The sequence below is a fragment of the Pantherophis guttatus genome, chromosome 3 (assembly GCF_059756535.1).
Source record: "Pantherophis guttatus breed Tessera chromosome 3, ASM5975653v1, whole genome shotgun sequence".
NCBI lineage: Eukaryota > Metazoa > Chordata > Lepidosauria > Squamata > Colubridae > Pantherophis > Pantherophis guttatus.
This window is the reverse complement of record NC_142065.1, coordinates 111,877,490-111,898,181: the sequence shown is the minus strand read 5'-3', so window position 1 is coordinate 111,898,181 and position 20,692 is coordinate 111,877,490. Positions and strand designations below refer to the sequence as shown.

General features: G+C 40.6%; 1 protein-coding gene and 1 long non-coding RNA gene across 2 annotated transcripts; one reads left to right on the top strand and one right to left on the bottom strand.

Annotated features, from left to right (window-relative positions):
- Positions 1-3,540: 3,540 nt before the first annotated feature.
- LOC117661248 (vesicle-trafficking protein SEC22b) lies at positions 3,541-16,560 on the top strand. The gene is made up of 5 exons (XM_034409899.3): positions 3,541-3,958; positions 4,561-4,670; positions 7,318-7,478; positions 8,770-8,916; positions 15,907-16,560. The coding sequence occupies exons 1-5, from the start codon at positions 3,884-3,886 to the stop codon at positions 16,059-16,061; spliced, it is 648 nt and encodes a 215-aa protein (XP_034265790.1). The 5' UTR covers positions 3,541-3,883; the 3' UTR covers positions 16,062-16,560.
- Positions 16,561-18,632: 2,072 nt separating this feature from the next.
- On the bottom strand, positions 18,633-19,449 carry LOC117661249 (uncharacterized). The gene is made up of 2 exons (XR_004589928.3): positions 19,362-19,449; positions 18,633-18,957 (listed from the first exon to the last, which is right to left on the bottom strand). It is a non-coding gene; the product is annotated as an uncharacterized LOC117661249 (long non-coding RNA).
- Positions 19,450-20,692: the final 1,243 nt, after the last annotated feature.

Genomic DNA, 20,692 nt, shown 5'->3' with positions numbered 1-20,692 from the left:
AGAATTTTCCAATCTTCTTCTGCGCATGCCCAAGATGGCACTCCGACGCTGAGTCTCGGCTTCTTGGGGGCGATGCCTTGGCTTGGGGGGGGCTCAGGGGGGTCATTTCGAACATCTATGACCCCCCGCCCGGGCGAAGCAACATCTGAGGAGCCCGTTGGGAGCTTTGTCGGCTCCCTGGACCATCCCAGCTCTGAGGGGAGCGGCGCCGGCGCCGGCGGCCACGGGCGATCATGGCGGCGTTGTGAGGCCCCTACGGAGGTTCCCCACGCCCCTGGATGCCTCAAGGTGGATCTTTGGAGGCAGGGGGCGGCTGGGGACGTCCAGGGGGGGGCCGATGGCGATGATGGGGACTGCGGCGGCTGTGACGGTGACCGTGGCGATGGCGCTTGAGGTTGGGGCGGCTCCCAAGGGCCTACAGACTTCCAAACAGATGGCACAGGACCCTTCAGCAGTGGATTTAGATCTGATTTCGGGGTGACTGGAGAGTATGTGACCCTTGGGGGAAGGGTTACCTCCAGGGAGACCCAGAGACACCCCCCCAGGTGTCTAGTGGTGATAAAGACGGCAAAGTCTAACTACTTTTCCGCCTCTATTGCATCATCAGGGAATCGTCCGGCTGCCCTGTTTAGGGTGACCCGCTCCCTGCTCCATCTGGGAGTGCGGGAGGATCCCTTAGAAGGCAGGGCGGAGGATTTCGGACAATACCTGTATGACAAAATCGCTCAGATCCGGGGGGATTTGGACTCTGACTGGGTAGATCAGGGCAGGGTGACGAGGAACAGTCTTGAGAATGTTATCTGGGAGGAGTTTGATGCTGTGACTCCCAATGATGTGGACAGGATTTTGGGGAGACGTAGTGCGGCCACATGTTTACTGGACCCATGTCCCTCCTGGTTGGTACTGGCTTCCTGGGAGGTTACACGAGGCTGGCTCCAGGGCGTCATTAATGCTTCGTTGAGTGAGGGTCACTTCCCCGCTGCCCTGAAAGAGGCGGTGGTGAGGCCTCTCCTCAAGAAGCCGTCCCTGGATCCGGCAATATTGGCTAACTATCGTCCTGTCTCCAACCTTCACTTCATTGCGAAGGTTGTTGAGAATGTGGTCACGCAACAGTTTCCGCAATTCCTGGAGGAAACATCCTATCTAGATCCGTTCCAGTCGGGTTTCAGGTCTGGGCACAGCACGGAAACGGCATTGGTCGCGTTGGTGGATGATCTCTGGAGGACTCGGGACAGGGGTTATTCCTCTGTTCTGGTCCTATTAGATCTCTCAGCAGCTTTTGATACCATCGACCATGGTATCATACTGCACCGGCTGGAAGAGTTGGGGGTGGGAGGCACTGTGTTGCGGTGGTTCTCCTCCTTTCTCTCTGACCGGTCACAGTTTGTGTTGACAGGGGGGCAGAGGTCGACCTCGAGGCCTCTCATCTGTGGAGTGCCGCAGGGATCGGTCCTCTCGCCCCTTCTATTCAACATTTATGTGAAGCCGCTGGGTGAGATCATCCATGGCTTTGGGGTGAGATACCATCAGTACGCTGATGACACCCAGCTGTACATCTCCACCCCAGGCCACCCCAATGATGCCCTTGAAGTGATGTCCCAGTGCCTGGAGGCTGTGCGGATGTGGATGGGGAGGAACAGGCTCAGGCTCAACGCTTCCAAGACTGAGTGGCTGTTGCTCCCGGCATCCCGATATAGTCAGTTGACTCCATCACTGACTATTGAGGGCGAGTCTTTGGCCCCCACTGAAAGGGCTCGCAATCTGGGAGTCCTCCTGGATAGGCAGCTGCCTTTGGAGGAACATCTGACGGCTGTTACCAGGGGGACCTTTTATCAGGTTCGCCTGATTCGCCAGTTGCGGCCCTTTCTCGATCGGGATTCCTTGTGCACAGTCACTCACGCCCTCGTCACCTCTCGCCTTGACTACTGCAATGCTCTCTACATGGGGCTCCCCTTGAAGAGCACCTGGAGGCTCCAGCTGGTCCAGAACGCGGGTAGTGATGGGAGCAACATGGCGCTCCCATGTAACACCGCTCCTGCGCGAGCTGCACTGGCTCCCAGTGGTCTTCCGGGTGTGCTTCAAGGTGTTGGTTATCACCTTTAAAGCGCTCCATGGCATAGGGCCTAGCTATCTGCGAGACCACCTGCTGCTACCGACGACCTCCCATCGACCCATGCGCTCCCATAGAGAGGGCCTCCTCAGGGTGCCATCAGCCAAACAATGTAGGCTGGTGGCCCCCAGGGGGAGGGCCTTCTCTGTGGGGGCTCCCACCCTCTGGAATCAGTTGCCCCCGGAGATAAGGAGAATCCATGACCTCAATGCCTTCCGTCGTTCCCTGAAAACCCATCTTTTCCAGCAAACCGGGTTGGCTTAAGAAATTTTTAAATTCTTTTAACTAGTCTGTGATTTTTTAACTTTCGGGCCAAAATTTATATATATTTTTAAATGTTTGAATATTTGTATTCTATGTTTTTTATCTTGGCTGTACACCGCCCTGAGTCCTCAGGGAGAAGGGCGGTATATAAATTGGAAATTAAATTAAATTAAATTAAAAACACGGACTCTTGGCCGCATCTCCTTTGCCTTCAGCCACCTGCCTCAGCCCATTTACAGTCAGCTTTCCTCCTCCCCTGGCCCTCTGCCCCGGCCCTTTGTCCCTGCCCATTCGCACAAACACCATTTGACCTGGGCCTTTGCCTGCACGGGCCAAGTAGCTGCCAGCCAATTTCATGGCAGACAGAAGCAATAGTGCTGCGGGGGCAGCATACAATGCAAGATTTTTTTAAAAAGTACCCACGGCTGCTACTCCTGCTACCACTCCCCCTCCCTCCACCCTGGTGACAGATCTGCAAGGCCCCAAAATTTACAAAGCAGCTGCAGTACTTTTTAAAAAAAATCTTGCATCGCATGCTGCCCCCGCAGCACCATTGCTTCTGCCTGTCACCCAATTGGCTGGTGGCTATTTGTCCTGTGCAGCCAAAAGCCCAGGTCAAACGGTGTTTGGCCGAATGGGCAGAGACGAAGGGCCAGGGGCCCATTGGCTGTGGAGAATGGCTGGGGGGGGGGGGGCAGTGGAGGAGGAAAGCTGGCTGTAAATGGGCTGAGGCGGCTGGCTATGGGCAAAGGAGGCCCAGCCAAGGATCCATGTCTAAACACCCTAAACCCCTACAGCTTTTTTGTATTGTGGTAGCCAAAATTGGACGCAGTATTACAAGTGTAGTCTTAACCAATGCAGTATAAAACAATATTAACACTTCACCTAATCTTGATACTATCGTCTCTGTTGACGCAGCCTATGACTGCATTGGCTTTATTCACGTTCATAGCAGCTTCTCCTGATAGCAAACAGCAATCATGTTTTAAAAAATTCTGCCCTAGAAGTAGCAGAGTGAGTTAAAACTCCTTCTTACAGCTGTTGCTCACAAAAGGCTTGCATGTAAAATATTATTATGCAATTGTCACGTCTACAGTGTGCAAATTATGCTTCTTTGTCGTTCATTGGCGCATCGGTAGCATATTGCTCGATGTCCCCCTCTAAGTGGGGAGGTCCTTAGAACGCCCGCACTACTCTGTAACTGTGTTGTGGAACTGCCATCGCCAAAACGAATGATACTTAGGCCTTCTAGCTTAAGATCCTTGCTGGAGCTGTTGAAGACCCACTCCTCCCTTCTTCTGAGAGGAACAAAAAAAATGTTTGTCATTTTTACCGGAACCAAAAAGTTGGGGACCTCCGCTCTCGACCGGCAATATGATTGCACAGGAAACAGGCGAGAGAGTTCTTATTAGGGATCCGGAACTTGGTTTTGCAGCTTCCGGCCAGCTCAGTATAGTTAGTCTTGAGCGGGTAGTATTCTGAACCCGTAGGTATTGATCGTCCAAGAAGATGGTGCTTCTAACGATGATTGCACGGGTGGCTGATGGGCTTCCTTTAGCGGCTTCTATGCAGGAGGATGAACAGGTGAGTGTGAGATACTGTGCGGTTTTTTCCCTTCCTTTCTACTCAGGATTTAATTTCTGATTAAGTAATATATACAATGCGGGCTATGCATTTAAAGTACACTCGCTAAATGCTAGCATTGAAATTGAAAGATATTTAGCAGTAAAACAATTTGGTTACACAAGGTTAATTTTTCTTTACTACGAAATGCTTGTTAGACTGTCTAGCCTAGAAATAACATGTGAGTTTTGCTAGTATAGTTACTGAAGTGTATAGCAAAATTAAGCTCCTTGGAGTCTTCTAATGTTTAGCATTAGATAATGAGTCCCAATTTAAATTGAGTTCATTCTACCCCACTCCCACTTAGAAGAAGATGGATCATACAGTTAGGGATTTTCTCTTTATTTAACCTGCTTAAAGAATACTACTGGAGAACAGGAATTAGCAGATATATACGTAGTTGATTTAATAAAGTGGACAATAGCCCACACATTTTTGTTTTAAAATGCTATAATATATAAGTTTTGATCTGATTGTTTTCTAATCATTCCCTATAATTGGACTAAATTTGTTGAAGCATGTTGGAGATTTTTCTGGGGGGGGAATTGTTTTTTTTATTATAGTCGGGGAGAGATTTGCAGCAGTATCAGAGCCAGGCCAAGCAATTGTTTCGGAAGCTCAATGAACAGTCTCCTACCAGATGCACCTTAGAAGCTGGACCAATGACTTTTCAGTAAGTATAAATAGCAAACTAATAATGTCCCATTAGCTTGTATCAAGCTAATAATGGGACATAATGCTTGACAATATCCTGTTATTACAAATAAATATTGATCCAAGTAACTATGTAGGAATTATTGGGCACTCTTCCCTCCAAATGAGATTTAGAAAGGCCTAATTGTTATCTCTAAGAAATTAATTAAAAGCATTATAGTAAGACTCAGAGGGTCTGGGATTTTTGAAGGAGCATTCAGGGATGTGAGTCAGTTCCGCAGTTTGGAAGAACTCAACAGGTTCATAGAATCATGGAATTCTAGGCCTGGAATGGATTGTAAGAATCATTTAGTCCAATCCTCTGCAATGTACAGAAAAACCTACTAAATCATATATCCACAGTTTTTCTTAAAAATCTTAAAATCGTTGCTCTTAAAAAGGGATTGTAAAACCCACAACTTTATAGTAGAACATTCCATTTTTGTATAGATTTCCATTAGGAAATATTTCCTTGGGTTTAAATGACTTATTTTTATTTTGTTCAATTCTGTCTGATTCGCTGGTGACTGCCTGAACAAGTCCCTGCAGTTTCCTTTCAAGGTTTTCATAATTGGTTTGCTGGGTGAAAGTATTACGCCAAGGTTACCCAACTGGCTTTGTGCTAAAGCAGGACTAGAACTCATAGAGTCCCAGTTTCTAGCCTTAACTCTACACCAGTTTAGCTCTCCTAAATAAAATTCAGGCAACTATAATTCATTTTCTTTATTCTTAGTTTGTTTTTAGGAAAATAGTTCTTGCCCATTTTTCCAGTAGTTTTCCTTTATGTACCTGATCATGCTTATCATGTCTCATCTAAGTCTTCTTTTCTGAACATCCTAAGTTCCATCAGCCTATCACATAATGTTGTCCTCTGAATCCATTGTAACTTGTCAATATCCTTTTAGAAATGTGATGCCCAGAATCATACACACTACTTCAGAAAAATCCACTAGAGCCGAGTAGAGAGAAAGAAGGTATTTCTTTGAGACAATGTTGCTTCTAAGGCAGCCAGAAATTACATTAGCCTTTCTATCTGCTATGTTTACACTGCTGAGTCATGTTCAGCTTGTCAATGAGTTTAAGTCATTTTCAGAGGTAGCATTTCCAAGTCATGAATTCCCCATATTATATTAGTTTCCTACATTTTTTCTCCCCATATTTCTTTTGCAATCTGTGCTACTGAAATAACAATTTCCTTTGGGTATAAAAATAGTAACAAAGTAGGAGTTGAGTTCATTTGCTTTTTTCATTGCAATTTATTAAAAATGTCTCCATCTGAAATAGGCAGTGAGCCCACCACCCATTTGTCATCTTCTTGCTATTGACATATTTAAAGAAAACCTTGCTGGGTTTGGCTCTCTTGGTAGCCTTTTTTGACTTTGCCTTTCTATGTTTCTAGGCTGAAGCATTGTACGTTTCTTTGATTATAAACGTGTAATCTTTAGCTGCTTACATCACCATACTGTAAGCTTTTAAGTGGACTTTGTGCTGCATCTTATCAAATTTGAGATAAATTGTTCTCCACTTCTTTCTCTGCATTTTAAAAATTGTAGCCAATTTAGAAATATATTACAAAATATTTTACATTTTTTTGCTGAGGTATAGAAGGAGAACATCAAGAGTAAAGTTAAAGATGTAATAATTTATTAAACACGATGCTACCTGACTCAACAACTCTGGGTCACTGATAATCAAATGAATAAATTACAATAATATTTAATATTTTTAATATTAAATTTGTTTGCCCTCCATCTCGCTGCAAGATGATGTTGGGCAGCTTACAACATTCAAAAAAATTCTTATATATATATGTGTGTGTGTGTACACAATATATATAGATTATAACTAAAACTAAAGGATGGGGAGGAAAGGAACAGAACATAAGGGGGAGAAGTGGGAGCTACTATTATTTGATCAACCACTTCTAGTGTGATATTCCTACAAGCCAACTGACAGAGACAGATCTTCAAGCTCTTTCAGAAAATCAGGAGGGTGGAAACCAATCTCCCCTCAGGGGACAAGATGTTCCCAAAGACCAGGGCCACAGTCAAGAAGGCTCTTTTCCTGGACCCTGCCAGCTGGAATTTCTTGATCAACAACATGGGTGGAGTGGGCAGCATGCCTCCTCTGCCAGCATGGGTGGGGCAGACCTGTCTCATAGGAGTGAGATGGTTCTCAAGAAACCTGGACCCATGCTATGCAGGACTTTATAGGTAATAACCAACACTTTGAAATGCATCCAAAAGCAAACCAGCAACCAGTGCAGCTCATGGAACAGTGATGTAATATGGGCCCCAAAGACACTCTGTGCTGACACATTCTACACTAGTTGAAGCTTCCAAATGCTCTTCAAGGTTAGACCATTGAATAAAATCAATAAAACAAAAAAGTTAAAGATGGCACGCATGATGAAGCATAGGTGTGAGCTTTCCTCACCATTATCCTTGTCTAAAATGCAGTAGAACTCTGAAATAAGTATAATTTAAGGCTAAATATAATTTGTGTCTTGTAATATAGATTGGAATGTTGTTTGCAATATGGCCACTGAAATCAATATGGCCACTGGACTATTGATAGGGGTTCATTTTTCGTCCAGGCTAACAATTGGCTTATATCTTCCTTTACAGTTACATTATTGAAAAAGGAGTTTGTTATCTGATACTATGTGAAGCTGCTTTCCCCAAAAAAATGGCGTTTGCATATCTGGAAGATTTGCACTCAGAATTTGATGAACAACATGGAAAAAAGGTGCCAACGGTGTCCAGACCTTATTCTTTCATTGAATTTGGTGAGATTTATTTCTTGAGATTAATGATTTAAGGATAATCCAGGGTCAACACTTTGGTAATCTTAATGCCCCTTCCTCATCAACTCATTCCACTTCTTTCTTTTAGCAGGTTACTAAAGCATTCTGAATTGCATATCTAAATAATTCTCTGATTTCTCCTTCAACTGATGCGATAAAAAATTGTATGGCATATACATGAAAAGATTCAAAGGGATAGAATAACATATCACAATAAACAGTGAATATTATTTAAAATATTCCACATCTTATATTGTTCTGTCAGACCAAACTAAGAAACCAATGCTATATGAGTTAGAACTTCTTTTATAATAATAGTTATAGTAATGCAATCTTGCAGTTCTAAATGTGCTTCTCCCCTCCTTCACTTTTATTGGTGTAAGCTAGGGAGGGATCTGAGACATATACTCAAACTAATTTCTTGGAAGGGACTCGGGTCCTGCTTGCCTGATTGTTGCCTTGATAGCAGTTCTTCCTCCTATCCTTCAGGGCCATTTCCTATGTCATCTATATGTTTTGCCTTATTAGACTACATTTAATTGCAGTATCGCTAGTCCTCACTTAACAGTAATTGAAACTGCAGCAACTCTTGTTAAGCAGTGTGGTTATAATGAGCAATGTCACATATTGTCACATGACTTATGGCAGCAGTTGTGACAGTTCAGATCGCCATTGTTATGCGAATCCTGCATGACTGTTAAGAATGATGTCACATGATCACTATTTGTGACCTGATGGCTTCCTCATTGACTTTGCTTGTTGGAAACTGACAGCAAAGGGTACAAATGGTGATCATGTAACTGCAGAATGCTGCAGCTATCATAACTGAGCTAGTTGCTGAATATCTGAATCATGATCATGTGACCGCTGTTATGACAAGGACTGGTCATAAGTCTCCTCATTCAGTGCTATCATAACTTCAGTTACTGTATGAGTGTTCATTAAACAAGGACTATCTGTACTTGAGAAATTTTATTTTACTAAACAAGAGATAGGTTGAATATAGGATTGAATATAGGATAACAAGGATATAATCAGATTGTGGTTAATGACTATATTTGCTATCAGTATAGTTACGGAACCCTGCTAGGGAAATTAACAGACAAGGGGTTCATTATACTTTTTCCTAGAGCAGTTAATTATCTTTCTCCTCCACCTGCTCTTTTTTCCATTCCTTGCAATAACTTCTCTGTACGGCATGATTTGAGAATACAAATTGATTTAGAATTTGGAAAGAGAATACTCTTACATGAACAATTACTTTTTATTCCAGATACTTATATTCAGAAAACCAAGAAGCTGTATATAGATAGCCGGGCAAGAAGAAATCTTGGGTCTATTAATACAGAATTACAAGATGTACAAAGAATCATGGTAGCCAACATTGAAGAAGTCTTACAACGAGGTGAAACCCTTTCAGGTACAGGGATCCATAAACCAGATGTTTTCAATTTTTTTCAGGCTATAGATCTTGTTCTGTGAACTTTTTTTGTGCTCTACCTTGCTATTATAGATCCCATCATCCTAACCCATCATACTATCGTGTAACTCTAGGTCAGAGATGGCTAATCTTTTTGCCATTGCATGCCAGGAGCGGGGGGGAGGGGTCACATGTGTGTGCCCACACCCATAATTCTATGTGCCCTGCCCCCACGTGTGCGTGACCCCCCCCTCGCTCCCCTCACTCCTGGCACACGATGGCACGGTAGGCCCGTTTTTTGCTCTCCCCAGCCTCCAGAGCCTTTCTAGGAATCTGGGGAGGGTGAAAACAGCCTCCCCACCCCCCAGAGGCCCTCCAGAGGCAGGAAACGGCCTGTTTACCTACTTCTGGTGGGCCCAGAAGGCCTGAAAATCAGCTGGCCAGTGTGCTCATGCACACCGGAGCTGAGCTCGTGTGCCCACCGATATGGCTACATGTGCTACCTTTGACATGCGTGCCATAGGTTCACCATCACGGCTCTAGGGTTTCACAGAACACAGTTTGCAAAATATTGCCCATTTTGGGAGACGTTTAAATATATGATTGCAGAATAAAACTGGCAAACTGCTTTGCATAAAATACTTCCTGTAGATAATGAAGGACCATTCTAATCCTCAAAGGGCAACAAAAGATTCATACTGAGAAAAACAAATATGGAATGTGCAATTACTCTGCTGTTTTGGATACCATATGAAGACTTTTAAAATTTTTGTTTGTATTTTAATAGCATGTACTTTGCATGTACATAGCATGCAAATTTATGTTCTATTTTGTAAAAATCAACAAACCAGCAGATGGGGAAAATTATAATTTTTATTTTTTTTTAAATCAAGTTTTATTGGTTCCCCCCCCCACATTCACCCACATCTTTTTTTTTTTTTTTGAATTTGATAAATTGTATAAGATAAGATATGGCCAATTCTCTGTTCAAAAAAGAAAATTATAATTTTTTGTGAGAAGTTTTAAATCATTTGTAATCTTGAGTTTCAATGCCACCACTTCATGCTGAGTAATCAGGGCAATGTATAATTAGTATACATCAATAGCACTGCTTATTGAATAGTATTTTTTAATTCATCCATTTGTTCATTCCAGCTTGAAACAGTTTGAGAAATGTTGTACCTTGTCAATTTTTTTTGAGAGAAATAAAAAGCAAGCCAAGGCAGGTAGGAACCACTGGGTGATTGGAAATAGTCAACAACATGGCAAAGCCCATAATCAGACCGCAGAAAACAGGAAAAGATGCTGCCCTGCTGCCTAATTCTCAGTGTCCATCTGTTAAGACATTTCAGGCCCTCTGGTGGCTTTCATTCTTTCCTTAGCATTATTCTTTTGTCTGTGGTGGAATAGTTTATTCTTTGGCAACTAAAATTATGTAACTTAAAATTAAAATTAAAAATTAAATAAATTAAATAAATAAATAACTTATTCTGCTGCGCTTTCTAATTACCCTCCTTGCACCTTTCTTTTTTGCTAGAGAAGACAATAAGAAAATTAAGAATATATATATTTCCTAATAGAAATCCGCTCATCTTACCTGTTCATGCCCTTCTTCTACTTGTTCACTACCTATCTGTTTTAGTCAGTGATTAAGTAATTAAACAATTATCTTGTCTAACTGGAAGCTGATGTTAGCTGAAGAATGAAACTAGAAAGAGCAGCAGGTGTCTGTTATTGCTGTGTTCTATCATTTTATTTGACTTATGGACAAATAATTGGCATAGGGGAAAAAGTTTCTGCTTACATAACAGAGAGCAAACAATTTTTGTTTTTTTCCTAACCATTATTTCTGAGTCTGAGGAAAACCTTCATGAGGAAAGGTCCACCAGAGTTAATTTGGTTAAAAATCTTTCTCAAACTAGAAATAATTCTGAAAGTGTAGATTCCTACCATCATGTAGAATAGTGGTACCAACAGATGGATTTGCAGTTGGGTGACCAATTGCATCCAAAGTGTAGTCCTTAATGGAACTACATCCACATGGAGGGAAGCATGCAGTGGGGTACCTCAAGATTCTGTTATTGGGCCTATTGCTTTTCACCATATCAGTATTTATCTAGAGGAGGGAACAGAAGGATAAAACCAAAATGGGGGGGGGGAATTGCCAACAGCTTGAGAGGCAGACTCATGATTCAAAAGGAGCAGATTTGAGCATTGTTGGCCCTAGCCAACAAAATGCAATTCAGTGGAGAGAAAAGCAAGATCCTGCATTTAGGTAGGAAAAAGCAAGTGCACAGCTATAGTGGTAACTGGCTCAACAATAGTAACTGCAAGAGGGATTGTGATGTCCTAGTGGACCATTACTTAAATATGAACCAGAAGTGTAGCAGCTGCTAAAAAAGTCAATGCAGTTCTGGGCTGCATCAATAGAAGGTTAGTATTACTATCACAAGAAATGATTGTACAGCTCTATACTGAACTCATGAGGCCACACTTGAAATACCGCATCCAATTCTGGTCGTCACAATACAAAAAAAGATGCTGAAGCCATAGAAAAAGTGCAGGGAAGAATAACAAAGATGATTAGGGGACTGGAGGTTAACTCATGCAAGGAACAGTTAAGGGAACTAGGTATGTCTATAGCCTAATTAAGAATAAGATTAGAGGTGACATTATAGTTGTTTTTCAGTGCTTGAGCAATCTCAGAGATATGGGGTTTGACATTCTCCAAAGCACCTGAGGGCAGGGCAGGAAGTAATGGATGGAAGCTTGTTAAAGAGAGATCCAACCTGAAACTAAGGATAAATTTCCTGACAATAAGAAATATTAGGCAATGGAAAAGCTTATCTATTAAATTTTTATGATCACCCTAATAAAGCAGTTTATAGTTTACTTCCTGGAGTTGTGGCTATTCTATCGCTAGAGGTCTTCAAGAAAAGATTGGATAGTCATTTGTTTGGGATGTAATTAGGTCTGTTCCCTTGGGTAGGGGTGGACTAGAAGACCATCAAGGTACCTTCCAGCCCTGTGATTCTACACTATTTCTACTCTTTATTATTCTAAATACATGTAATTTCTTTTGATCATTTATGCTTAATGTTACTTGCATCAATCAACTGGTGTGATATTCTCTCCAGTGTCAATTTTAAATTATAAAATATTTAGAACAAAAGTCTTCTTACTTTACATAGGCTGATAAAGCATGGGAAGGCAGAACATGTGCCTCAATAATACCCTGTTTTCCCCAAAATAAGACATCCCCTGATAATAAGCCCAATTGGGCTTTTGAGCGCATGGCAATAAGGCCAAGCGCTTATTTCAGGGTTCAAAAAAATATAAGATAGGGTCTTATTTTTAGGGAAGCACGGTAGGTTAATTATGAATTTTGTTGCAGTTGGCTGATAACATTTCTGTTCCAAACTTTCAGTAATGAATCCAATGTTTAGTCTGGTATCCTACTGTATTGTACTGAAAACTAGGTAGGTATTAAGATACCAGGCTAGAATCTGGGAGAGTATGAGCTCTATTTCTACCTTAGTCACAAAGGCAGCTGGTGACCTTTGGGCAAGTCACAGTTGCTCAGCCCTAGGAAGAAGTCACTGAAATCTTGCCAAGAAAATTGCAAGGGCTTGTTTAGGCAGTCATCATGATTCAACTCTGATTTGAAGGAATTCCTAACACTTCCCCCCCCCCACCCCCCAATCTACACACTCATTGCCTGATTTGGTGGAACAACACTTTTCTTCATCTCTGTACCTAAAGATCTTGATCAGGGGTGTCAAACTGGCGGCACATGGGCTGGATGTGTCATGCGCAGGCCATGCCCACCCCAGCTCCGCAGAGGGAAAAAATGTTGTGATTCATCATGTGATGGCAATGTGATGCCGCGGGTTTGACACCTATGATCTTGATTCCTCCACTTTTTAAAGGCAGCTATTATGTGCTCATGCAATTTAATTTTGCCAACATCACAATATTTGCATAATTTAGGAGAAGCAGTGTTACATAATTCAAGATTGTTACTGCCTGCCTCTCAGAGTGATTTCCCATTTGTTTTTTCTGTAATACTAGTTTTCCTTTAATGAAGATTATGACACAGGACCAGAAGTGATGCAGTTAGGTAGCAATGTTATTAAGCAACTACGGTAATGTTCTCTTTGTAATTGATAAACAGCAAGTAGGTACTGGTAATTTTTCCCTTTGTGCAAAAGTCCCTACTTAAAAATATGGGCTTTTTCAATAGAAATTATATAGAATAAGAATTAATTATTAAATAAACTTTTGAATATAAAAGCTAATATTTCAGGTAAATAAAAATTATTTCACACCATACATAGTCTTTCTAAGTAGAAACTAGTGGATATAAAAAGTCAAACTGAAATCTCTTGGAGAAAAAGAACAATAAAAAACTTACAATAACATGCATAATAGTGCACACCCTCTTTATAAGTGGGGATGTGGCTATGTTCAGAATTAACCAATAACATTCAGACTGACATTAAATAGTACACATCTGCCTTCAAAGTGACTGATCAAGCACATATAAAGTTCAGCTGTTGTAGGATTTTTTTGACATTTACTCAGTCGCCTCTTACAGCAAAAGCCATGATCTGCAAAGAAAAGAGCTTAAAAGGCATCAAGGGGATCTCATTGTTGGAAATAGTCAGGAGAGGAGTACAAAATATTTCCAAGGTATTGGATATACCATGGAACACAGTGAAGACAGTCATCAATAAGTAGAGAAAATATGGTACAAAAATGACATTACCAAGAATTGATAGGCTGTCAAGTGGCGCATGCAGCAACATTAAAGGAGCTGCAGGAATTTCTGGCAAGTGCTGGTTGTGTACTACAGGTGACAACAGTCTCTCATATTCTTCATATGTCTGGGCTGTGGGATACGGTGGCAAGACGGAAGCCTTTTCTTAACAAAGAAAAACATCCAAGCCAGTTTGCAAAAACCTATATAAAGTATGACAAAAGCATGTCATACTGGGAAGATGAGCGCAAGGTTGTACTTTCTGGCCATACTTCAAAATGGTGTGGTGCAAGGCACATCACCAAAAGTACACTGTACCCACAGTGAAGCACAGTGGTGGCGGCAGCATTATGCCTTGGGACTGCTTTTCTTCAGCTAGAATTGGAGCTTCAGTCAATGTGGAGGGAAATATGAACAGTTCCAAATATCAGTCAATTTTGGCACAAAACTTTTATGCCTCTGCTAAAATGCTGAACATGAATGTAACCTTTCAGCATGATGACCCAAAGCAGACCTCCAAACAAAAGAATGTCTTCACCAGAAGGTGACAGAAGTTTTGGACTGGCCTATCTAGAGCCCGAACCTGAATCCAATGGAAAATCTGTGGGTGTCATGGCTGACTCACTATGCATCCCTGCTTGCAACTAGGCAATGGAAACCAGGGAGGGGGGAGGGGAGTGATTGGAATGTACGAGTGGTTTGGGAGAGAATTGGAGAATGCAGGTGCACTATCTGTAACCTGAGAATTCCAACACCAAGGTCGAACACTGTGAGGCGTGCAGACTGTTCCCAAAACAAAATGAGTGTAATTGATTGGTGGACTATGGACTGCGGGTGACCCAGGGGAACAAAATGGATTTTAACTATGTTGTTTTTCATACAAAAACTTCAGAACTGGCTTTGCTGCTTCTGTGCCTATTGTGGAATTGCCAATAAAGTTATACTCTTGGAAAAACAATGTTCCAGGAGTTTCTTTTGCTGCATTTACCAATGGGGCAGTTGACAGTGGGGTTACTTGGTTGTACACAGGAGATGCCCTTGCAATCTGACAGATTTCAAATGCTTTTGCAGGGAAGAGAGGACATAGTTTCCCAAAGCAAGATGTGCCATACTGATAGGCTTTTACCCCTGAATGCAGTCATAAAAGACTGAATGTAGTCATAAAATCAAAAAGTGTTTTAACAAAGTATTAGTTTAAGGGTGTGCGCACTTATGCAACAATGTTATGGCACATTTTTATTGTTATTTTTTCCACCTAAAAGATTTTCAGTTTGCTTTTCAATTGAATCGTATAGCTTAAATATTAAAGGAGGAAAATATTCTGAAGTGATTGATCTTAGTCTGATTTTTTTTATATCTCAAAAACATGGCATTTTAACAGATTTGTTTTATATCCACTGTATATGGAATAAGAATTGATAAACACACTTTGGAATACAAAACTAATAGTTTATGCAGATAAAAACTACTGTATACCATAATCCAAAGATGTTTATGGTAGCAGCTTCTGAATTAAATATTTTGCTGGAGAAAGTCTCAGTTTCTTAGACAATTTACCAAATTACATCAAAATGCACTTGTATTTCTAAAAAAAATATTTTTGAATATTTTTCAATGAACACACACAAAAACATTTTTAATCTTATAGTCTTATTATAAGAGTCACTTATTTGTGAAATGGCTGCATAAATTTTATATGTTGTAATTTTATATGTTGTTCTAAATTAATTTAATACACTTTTTTCATTCTCTTTCATTCTCCCTGCACTACCTGTGATCCCAAAAAACTTCTTGTAAAGATTGGGGGTAGTTGATGGGGAGAAGAGGGAATAAGAAACTTCCTTTCTGCAAACTCAGTGCCTCATCCCATTGTTTATGAAAGTTCGCTAGCCTTCCATAGAACTTTTTCAAAAGGTTTTATAACTGCTAGGGGAAATGAAATAATTTGACTTCCATGAAATTCTCTTTTGTGGCTTACAATAATTTTAATTCATTGTCCCTAATCTAAATAAAAAATGTTGATTACCAAAGACAAAACTTCCTACGTGTTTGAGGGAAACCTATAACATCCAGCAAGCTTTTCAGTGAGAAAGATTGAATCATATATGTCAGACTAAAGTCAGTCTTAAACACTTGGATAGAGGTTGGAACTAGGTCTACTGTCTTATAAATAATGTTGACATTTCATGAATATAATATTTTTGTTTGCATGCTATCTTTTCTTCAAACAGCATTGGATTCCAAGGCAAATAATCTGTCCAGTTTGTCCAAGAAATACCGCCAGGATGCGAAATATCTGAACATGCGTTCCACCTATGCCAAGCTTGCTGCTATTGCTGTGTTTTTTATTATGCTGATTGTTTATGTGCGGTTCTGGTGGCTGTAACAGATTAATAGGCCTCCAAGAATGATATTTAATAATAGCAAGCATATCACTATTAAGTAGCTAATATCACAGGATGTATATTAGAATCTGCCTAGACATTTCCTTATAATGAGAATTGCTGCTATTTCCAAATGTCAGAACTTGCTGAGACTAATTATTTTCTTTTGTAGCAGTTAAATGCTTGAAAAACGAAACATTTTTCCAACTGACAAATAGGAGTAGCCTCATTTGATCCACCTACTACTGTTCAACACTACTGTTAACAGACAAACTAAAATAAGTGCAGCCCTAGTAGGGTATTCTAATGGGTATTCTATTGGGTATTCCTTGTTAATCAAGAGAAATTCCTGTTTCAAGGGTGGAATATGTGTGTGTATGTGTGTAGATAACATACTGGTTTTTTTTTAGTTTGTCCAATCAATACTTATTTTATATTGTCAAATCTCTTGACTCATTACCCTGTTAATTTAATAACTGCATAAAATATTGCTTCATCTGGCTTCTATGACTGGTAAGTGAAATGGGGAAATAATTTGAGTTCACTTCACTATAAATATTTGAATATCATGCTAAACTGAAGCTGTGTATGTTCTGACTGAGCTACAGCAGCCACTGTTAGACATATTTCTGTACAGCTGGAGAAATACTTCAGCTTTTATTTCTAACTTGATTGTCATACCATCTGAACCAAATCAGGTTTGATTTTATTTTGAAGCATACAGTTTCAAAAGCAGAAGCTTTTGGACAATTCTTCATGACTAAGCAAGGGAAGGGAAGAATGACCAAGATTCACCAAGGTTTGTTTACTCTCTGGCTTAATTCAGATATGACCTTTCTCATCTTACACTGAATTGCCAAGTGCCCTCACAAATGTTTCAATCTGTAAGATCATCGACTAGCTGAATATCTCTCATTGCAAAAATAGAGTAGAAGAGCAGGCTTCTTCCTGAGAGCTTGAATATACTGAATATTTTGAAAAATTTACCCCTCTATTTCATAGAAATTTGTTTCAACTTCTGTATCACAAAAGATAAATTTCCCTGCAACAGATTCTGTGATGATAATGCTCTCCACAAGGTATACATATCTATTTTGGGAATTTGCCTAGTTGCAAATAAATTCAGTTCCATGAGTCCAGTAATGTCATAGAAATTCTGCAGAATAAACAAAATAACTTCTCCATTCTGACAAGGCGAAAGAATTTTAAGCTCCAAAGTTAAATGTCTCTTGCCATTCACATGTCAGCATTGAAATAAATGTACAAGTAGTCCTCAACTTACAACCATTTGTTTAGTAACTGTTCAAAGTTACAACAGCACTGAAAAAAGTGACTTATAAGCTGTTTTCACACTTACGACCATTGTAGCATTTCGATGGCCATGTGATCAAAATTTGGATGCTTGGCAACTGGCATGTATTTATGACAGTTGCAGTGTCCCGGGATCATTTGTAACCTTCCCAGCTGGCTTCCGACAAGCAAAGTCAATGGGGAAGTCAGATTCACATCAGATGATTCACTTAACAACTGCAGTGGTTCACTTACCAGTTGTGGCAAAAAAGGTCATAAAATGGGGTACAACTCACTTAACTGTTTTGCTTAGCAACAAAAATTTTAGGCTCAATTGTGGTGGTAAATTGAGGATTACCTTTTTGATGTAAATCTCGTATTTAGTTTCCTGGTCTGTCTTCTTTGTATATATTTTCAAGATATCAGTTTGAGTTTTTCAATGATAGGCACCTGTTTTCCAATTAACCATATTCTGCTCTTATTGCAAGAACTCTACTATCTATTACTATTTCATATAAAAGATTCCTTTTTGTTTTGTTTTATGCAGATTTCCACTGGAAATTTAGGTAACAATGAGGATAATACTTCAAGAAAATATTGCACAGGGCAAATAGGGCTGTTGAAATTGCCACTGTTAGGTAGTTGGTTATGTGGGTTTTTTTTATTAATGGCCACATTATTTAATGAGTTTCTGGTCTTAATTAGCATAATTAAGCAAGGACTACCTGTATGAGGATTGCTGTACTGGACATTCAGTTGGACTAGAACCTCCTTTGAATCCTATCATTCAATGATGGTGTTGTATTATTTTTAGAAGCTGCCAATTCCAGAACAACTCTAGAGATAGACATCAGTAGAGGTCTGGAACTGAAGTATATTAATAATCTGCACTTTTTCCTCAGGATTTCCAGTGATCTTTCACCTGATACATCATGATATAATAAGATTGCCAAAACTCAGTAAATTAGGTCTGATTAGGAGTGCTCTGGTAGCTCTGTCTACAAATAAACCTGTCCAGAATTTTCTTCCTGCTGTGTTTCAAGGCTTACAGTAATACAATTCAGCTATTACTAATCCACATTTCATTAATTGTATCTAAACTAATTGCTATATAAAGCTAGCTGATTCCATTTGTTAAGGTTGCCTGATGAGGAAGGTATGTTGTGCTGGCCAACATCATTTCACCCCAAATTCAAAGCATCCTTTTGCCACCAGCACAAAATGAAAAAAATAACTCCAGACCTCTTCATGCTACTCAGTGTTTGCTAAAAGAAAAACAGAAGTTGTTCTTGAAAACAGTATGTGTTTATATATTGTGTGTATGTCTCTACTGCCTTATGTACAAATTGATGCTGGATATCTGTATAAGGCATACTAAACTGAAACAACTCTGATAATACATTTTGATATCTGTCACTTAAAAAAGGATATTTACATAGTAATGATATATTTGTTGTGGTCATATAGATCTTCTCTATTGAGCTGTTTCTTGTTCTTCCAAAACAAGAGTTGTATAGGTGGAAGTTTTCCCTGTGTTGTATCAAACATCTGGTTCAGAAATGTTTCTAGTTTTGTTTTAAATACAAGTCAGGGTTGTGTTGAGAACACCTGGAGAAGAGAGAAGTACACAGTTTTGATCTGCTCTTCCTGTAACACCATTCATTTTCTCTGGTTTTTGCTTTATTGGAAACTGGAATAGCCAAAATATTCTGGGTTCTGCTTCTCTTACACTGGCTAATCTGAAATGGTACATCAGACATATCCAGAATGAGACAAAACATATTTTCCATTTCATACACAGCTGAATGCTCCTGGCAGATCCAGGCAGAATGGCCAGTGGTAAAAGTAATTATCTGAAGTAATTCAGGAATTTGAAGGACTACAAATTTCTCATCTTATTCTAACTTTTAGCACTAACTTGTTTTAATTTCCTGATGGTTGGCTTTTAAATGTTTGAACCACAGAACCAGATATAAATTAAGATACACCTTAGGCCAGGGATGAGCAATTACCATATTTTTCGCACTATAAGACGCACCGGACCATAAGACACACATTAGCTTTAGAGGAGGAAAAAAAAAATCTGCCTCCCAGCATCCATCCGGTATTCATCTGGCTAGCGTTCTTGCAGCAAACAGCAAACAGCCTGGTCAGCTTCAGTACATTATCGCAGCCCCAGCACTTAGCTTGTCAGGGCTCCACTCTGTTGGGCCCACCACCAGTCAACTGAGCTGAGCTGCCACCGTCACTAGGGAACACTGGAGCCTTCGCTGCCAAGCAGCTGATTGGCGGTTGAATCGGCCTCCCAGAATACTGCTGATCAGCTGTTCTAGATGATGGGGATTGCCACTGCAGCCTAGAAGGCTGATTGGGTGTATTCCGGGAGGCTGATCCAACCACTGAGCAAAGGCTCCAGCGATCCCTGGCGGCAGTGAATGGCAGCAGGGGTGACAGGCAGCAGCGAACGCTGCCGCTGCACCAGCCCCCCTCCCTCCCACTGCAATATTCACTCTATAAAACATAGACATTTCCACCCACTTTTTTGGGAGGAAAAGTGCGTCTTATAGTGTGAAAAATACGGTAATTTTTCCAAGGGGTCACAATGAATTGGGATGTTGTGGAGGGCTAAACTGAAGTAGAGCATGGGCTCTAGCTCCTGACTCTGCTCCATCTACTCATGCACAAGCTCCTGCTTTGATTGAGATAAAGCCCAGGTCCCCTCACAAGATGACCACTGCCCCTTCTCAGGCTGCAAGGTGTGAGCACTATGCAGGCATAGAAAAACACTTCTCACTTTTCTGCTGCCACCAGCCAACTGAAGGAATGCACAGTGCAAAGATGGAGTCAACCTGGGTTCTCCTGCCCCTGCGGCAGGCTTGTTTATATTTAATATCTAATTTCCGATTGATGTGGGCCAGACAAGGACAGCCAAAAGGTAGACTGTGGACTGGGGGTTGTTAAATGCCCAGGTCTGCCTTAGGGCCTCATGGTCTGAAGGGCCTTTTCAACATTTCTGATTCCCCCCCCCATTTGTTTTGATTCTATATATGAAATTACTTATAGGCAAAGACCAGTATTTAAAATATTTTACCATGCATCAAATATAAAATAATAAAAAACCATACAGGGAAACCTAAATTTATATGAGAACCTATATATTGCTCACATGATCCTCATTAAGGTCTGCTTTGTTTCTACATGCATTTACACCTGTTCAGAGAAGGGTTTGTTATATTTGCAGCATTCTTAAGTTCAATTTTTTTTTACACAGCCTTATTTTCTCAGCATTTGCTAAATAGTTTCTACAGCAGCTGTATCCAACCTGCAGCCGATGGGCCTTATG

What these genes read in the sequence shown, in the direction of transcription:
- LOC117661248 (XM_034409899.3), top strand. Translation starts at nt 3,884, where the DNA reads ATGGTGCTTCTAACGATGATTGCACGGGTGGCTGATGGGCTTCCTTTA. An exon ending in CTATGCAGGAGGATGAACAG is followed by an intron (nt 3,959 to 4,560) that starts GTGAGTGTGAGA and finishes TTTTTATTATAG; the next exon opens with TCGGGGAGAGATTTGCAGCA. An exon ending in ACGAGGTGAAACCCTTTCAG is followed by an intron (nt 8,917 to 15,906) that starts GTACAGGGATCC and finishes TTCTTCAAACAG; the next exon opens with CATTGGATTCCAAGGCAAAT.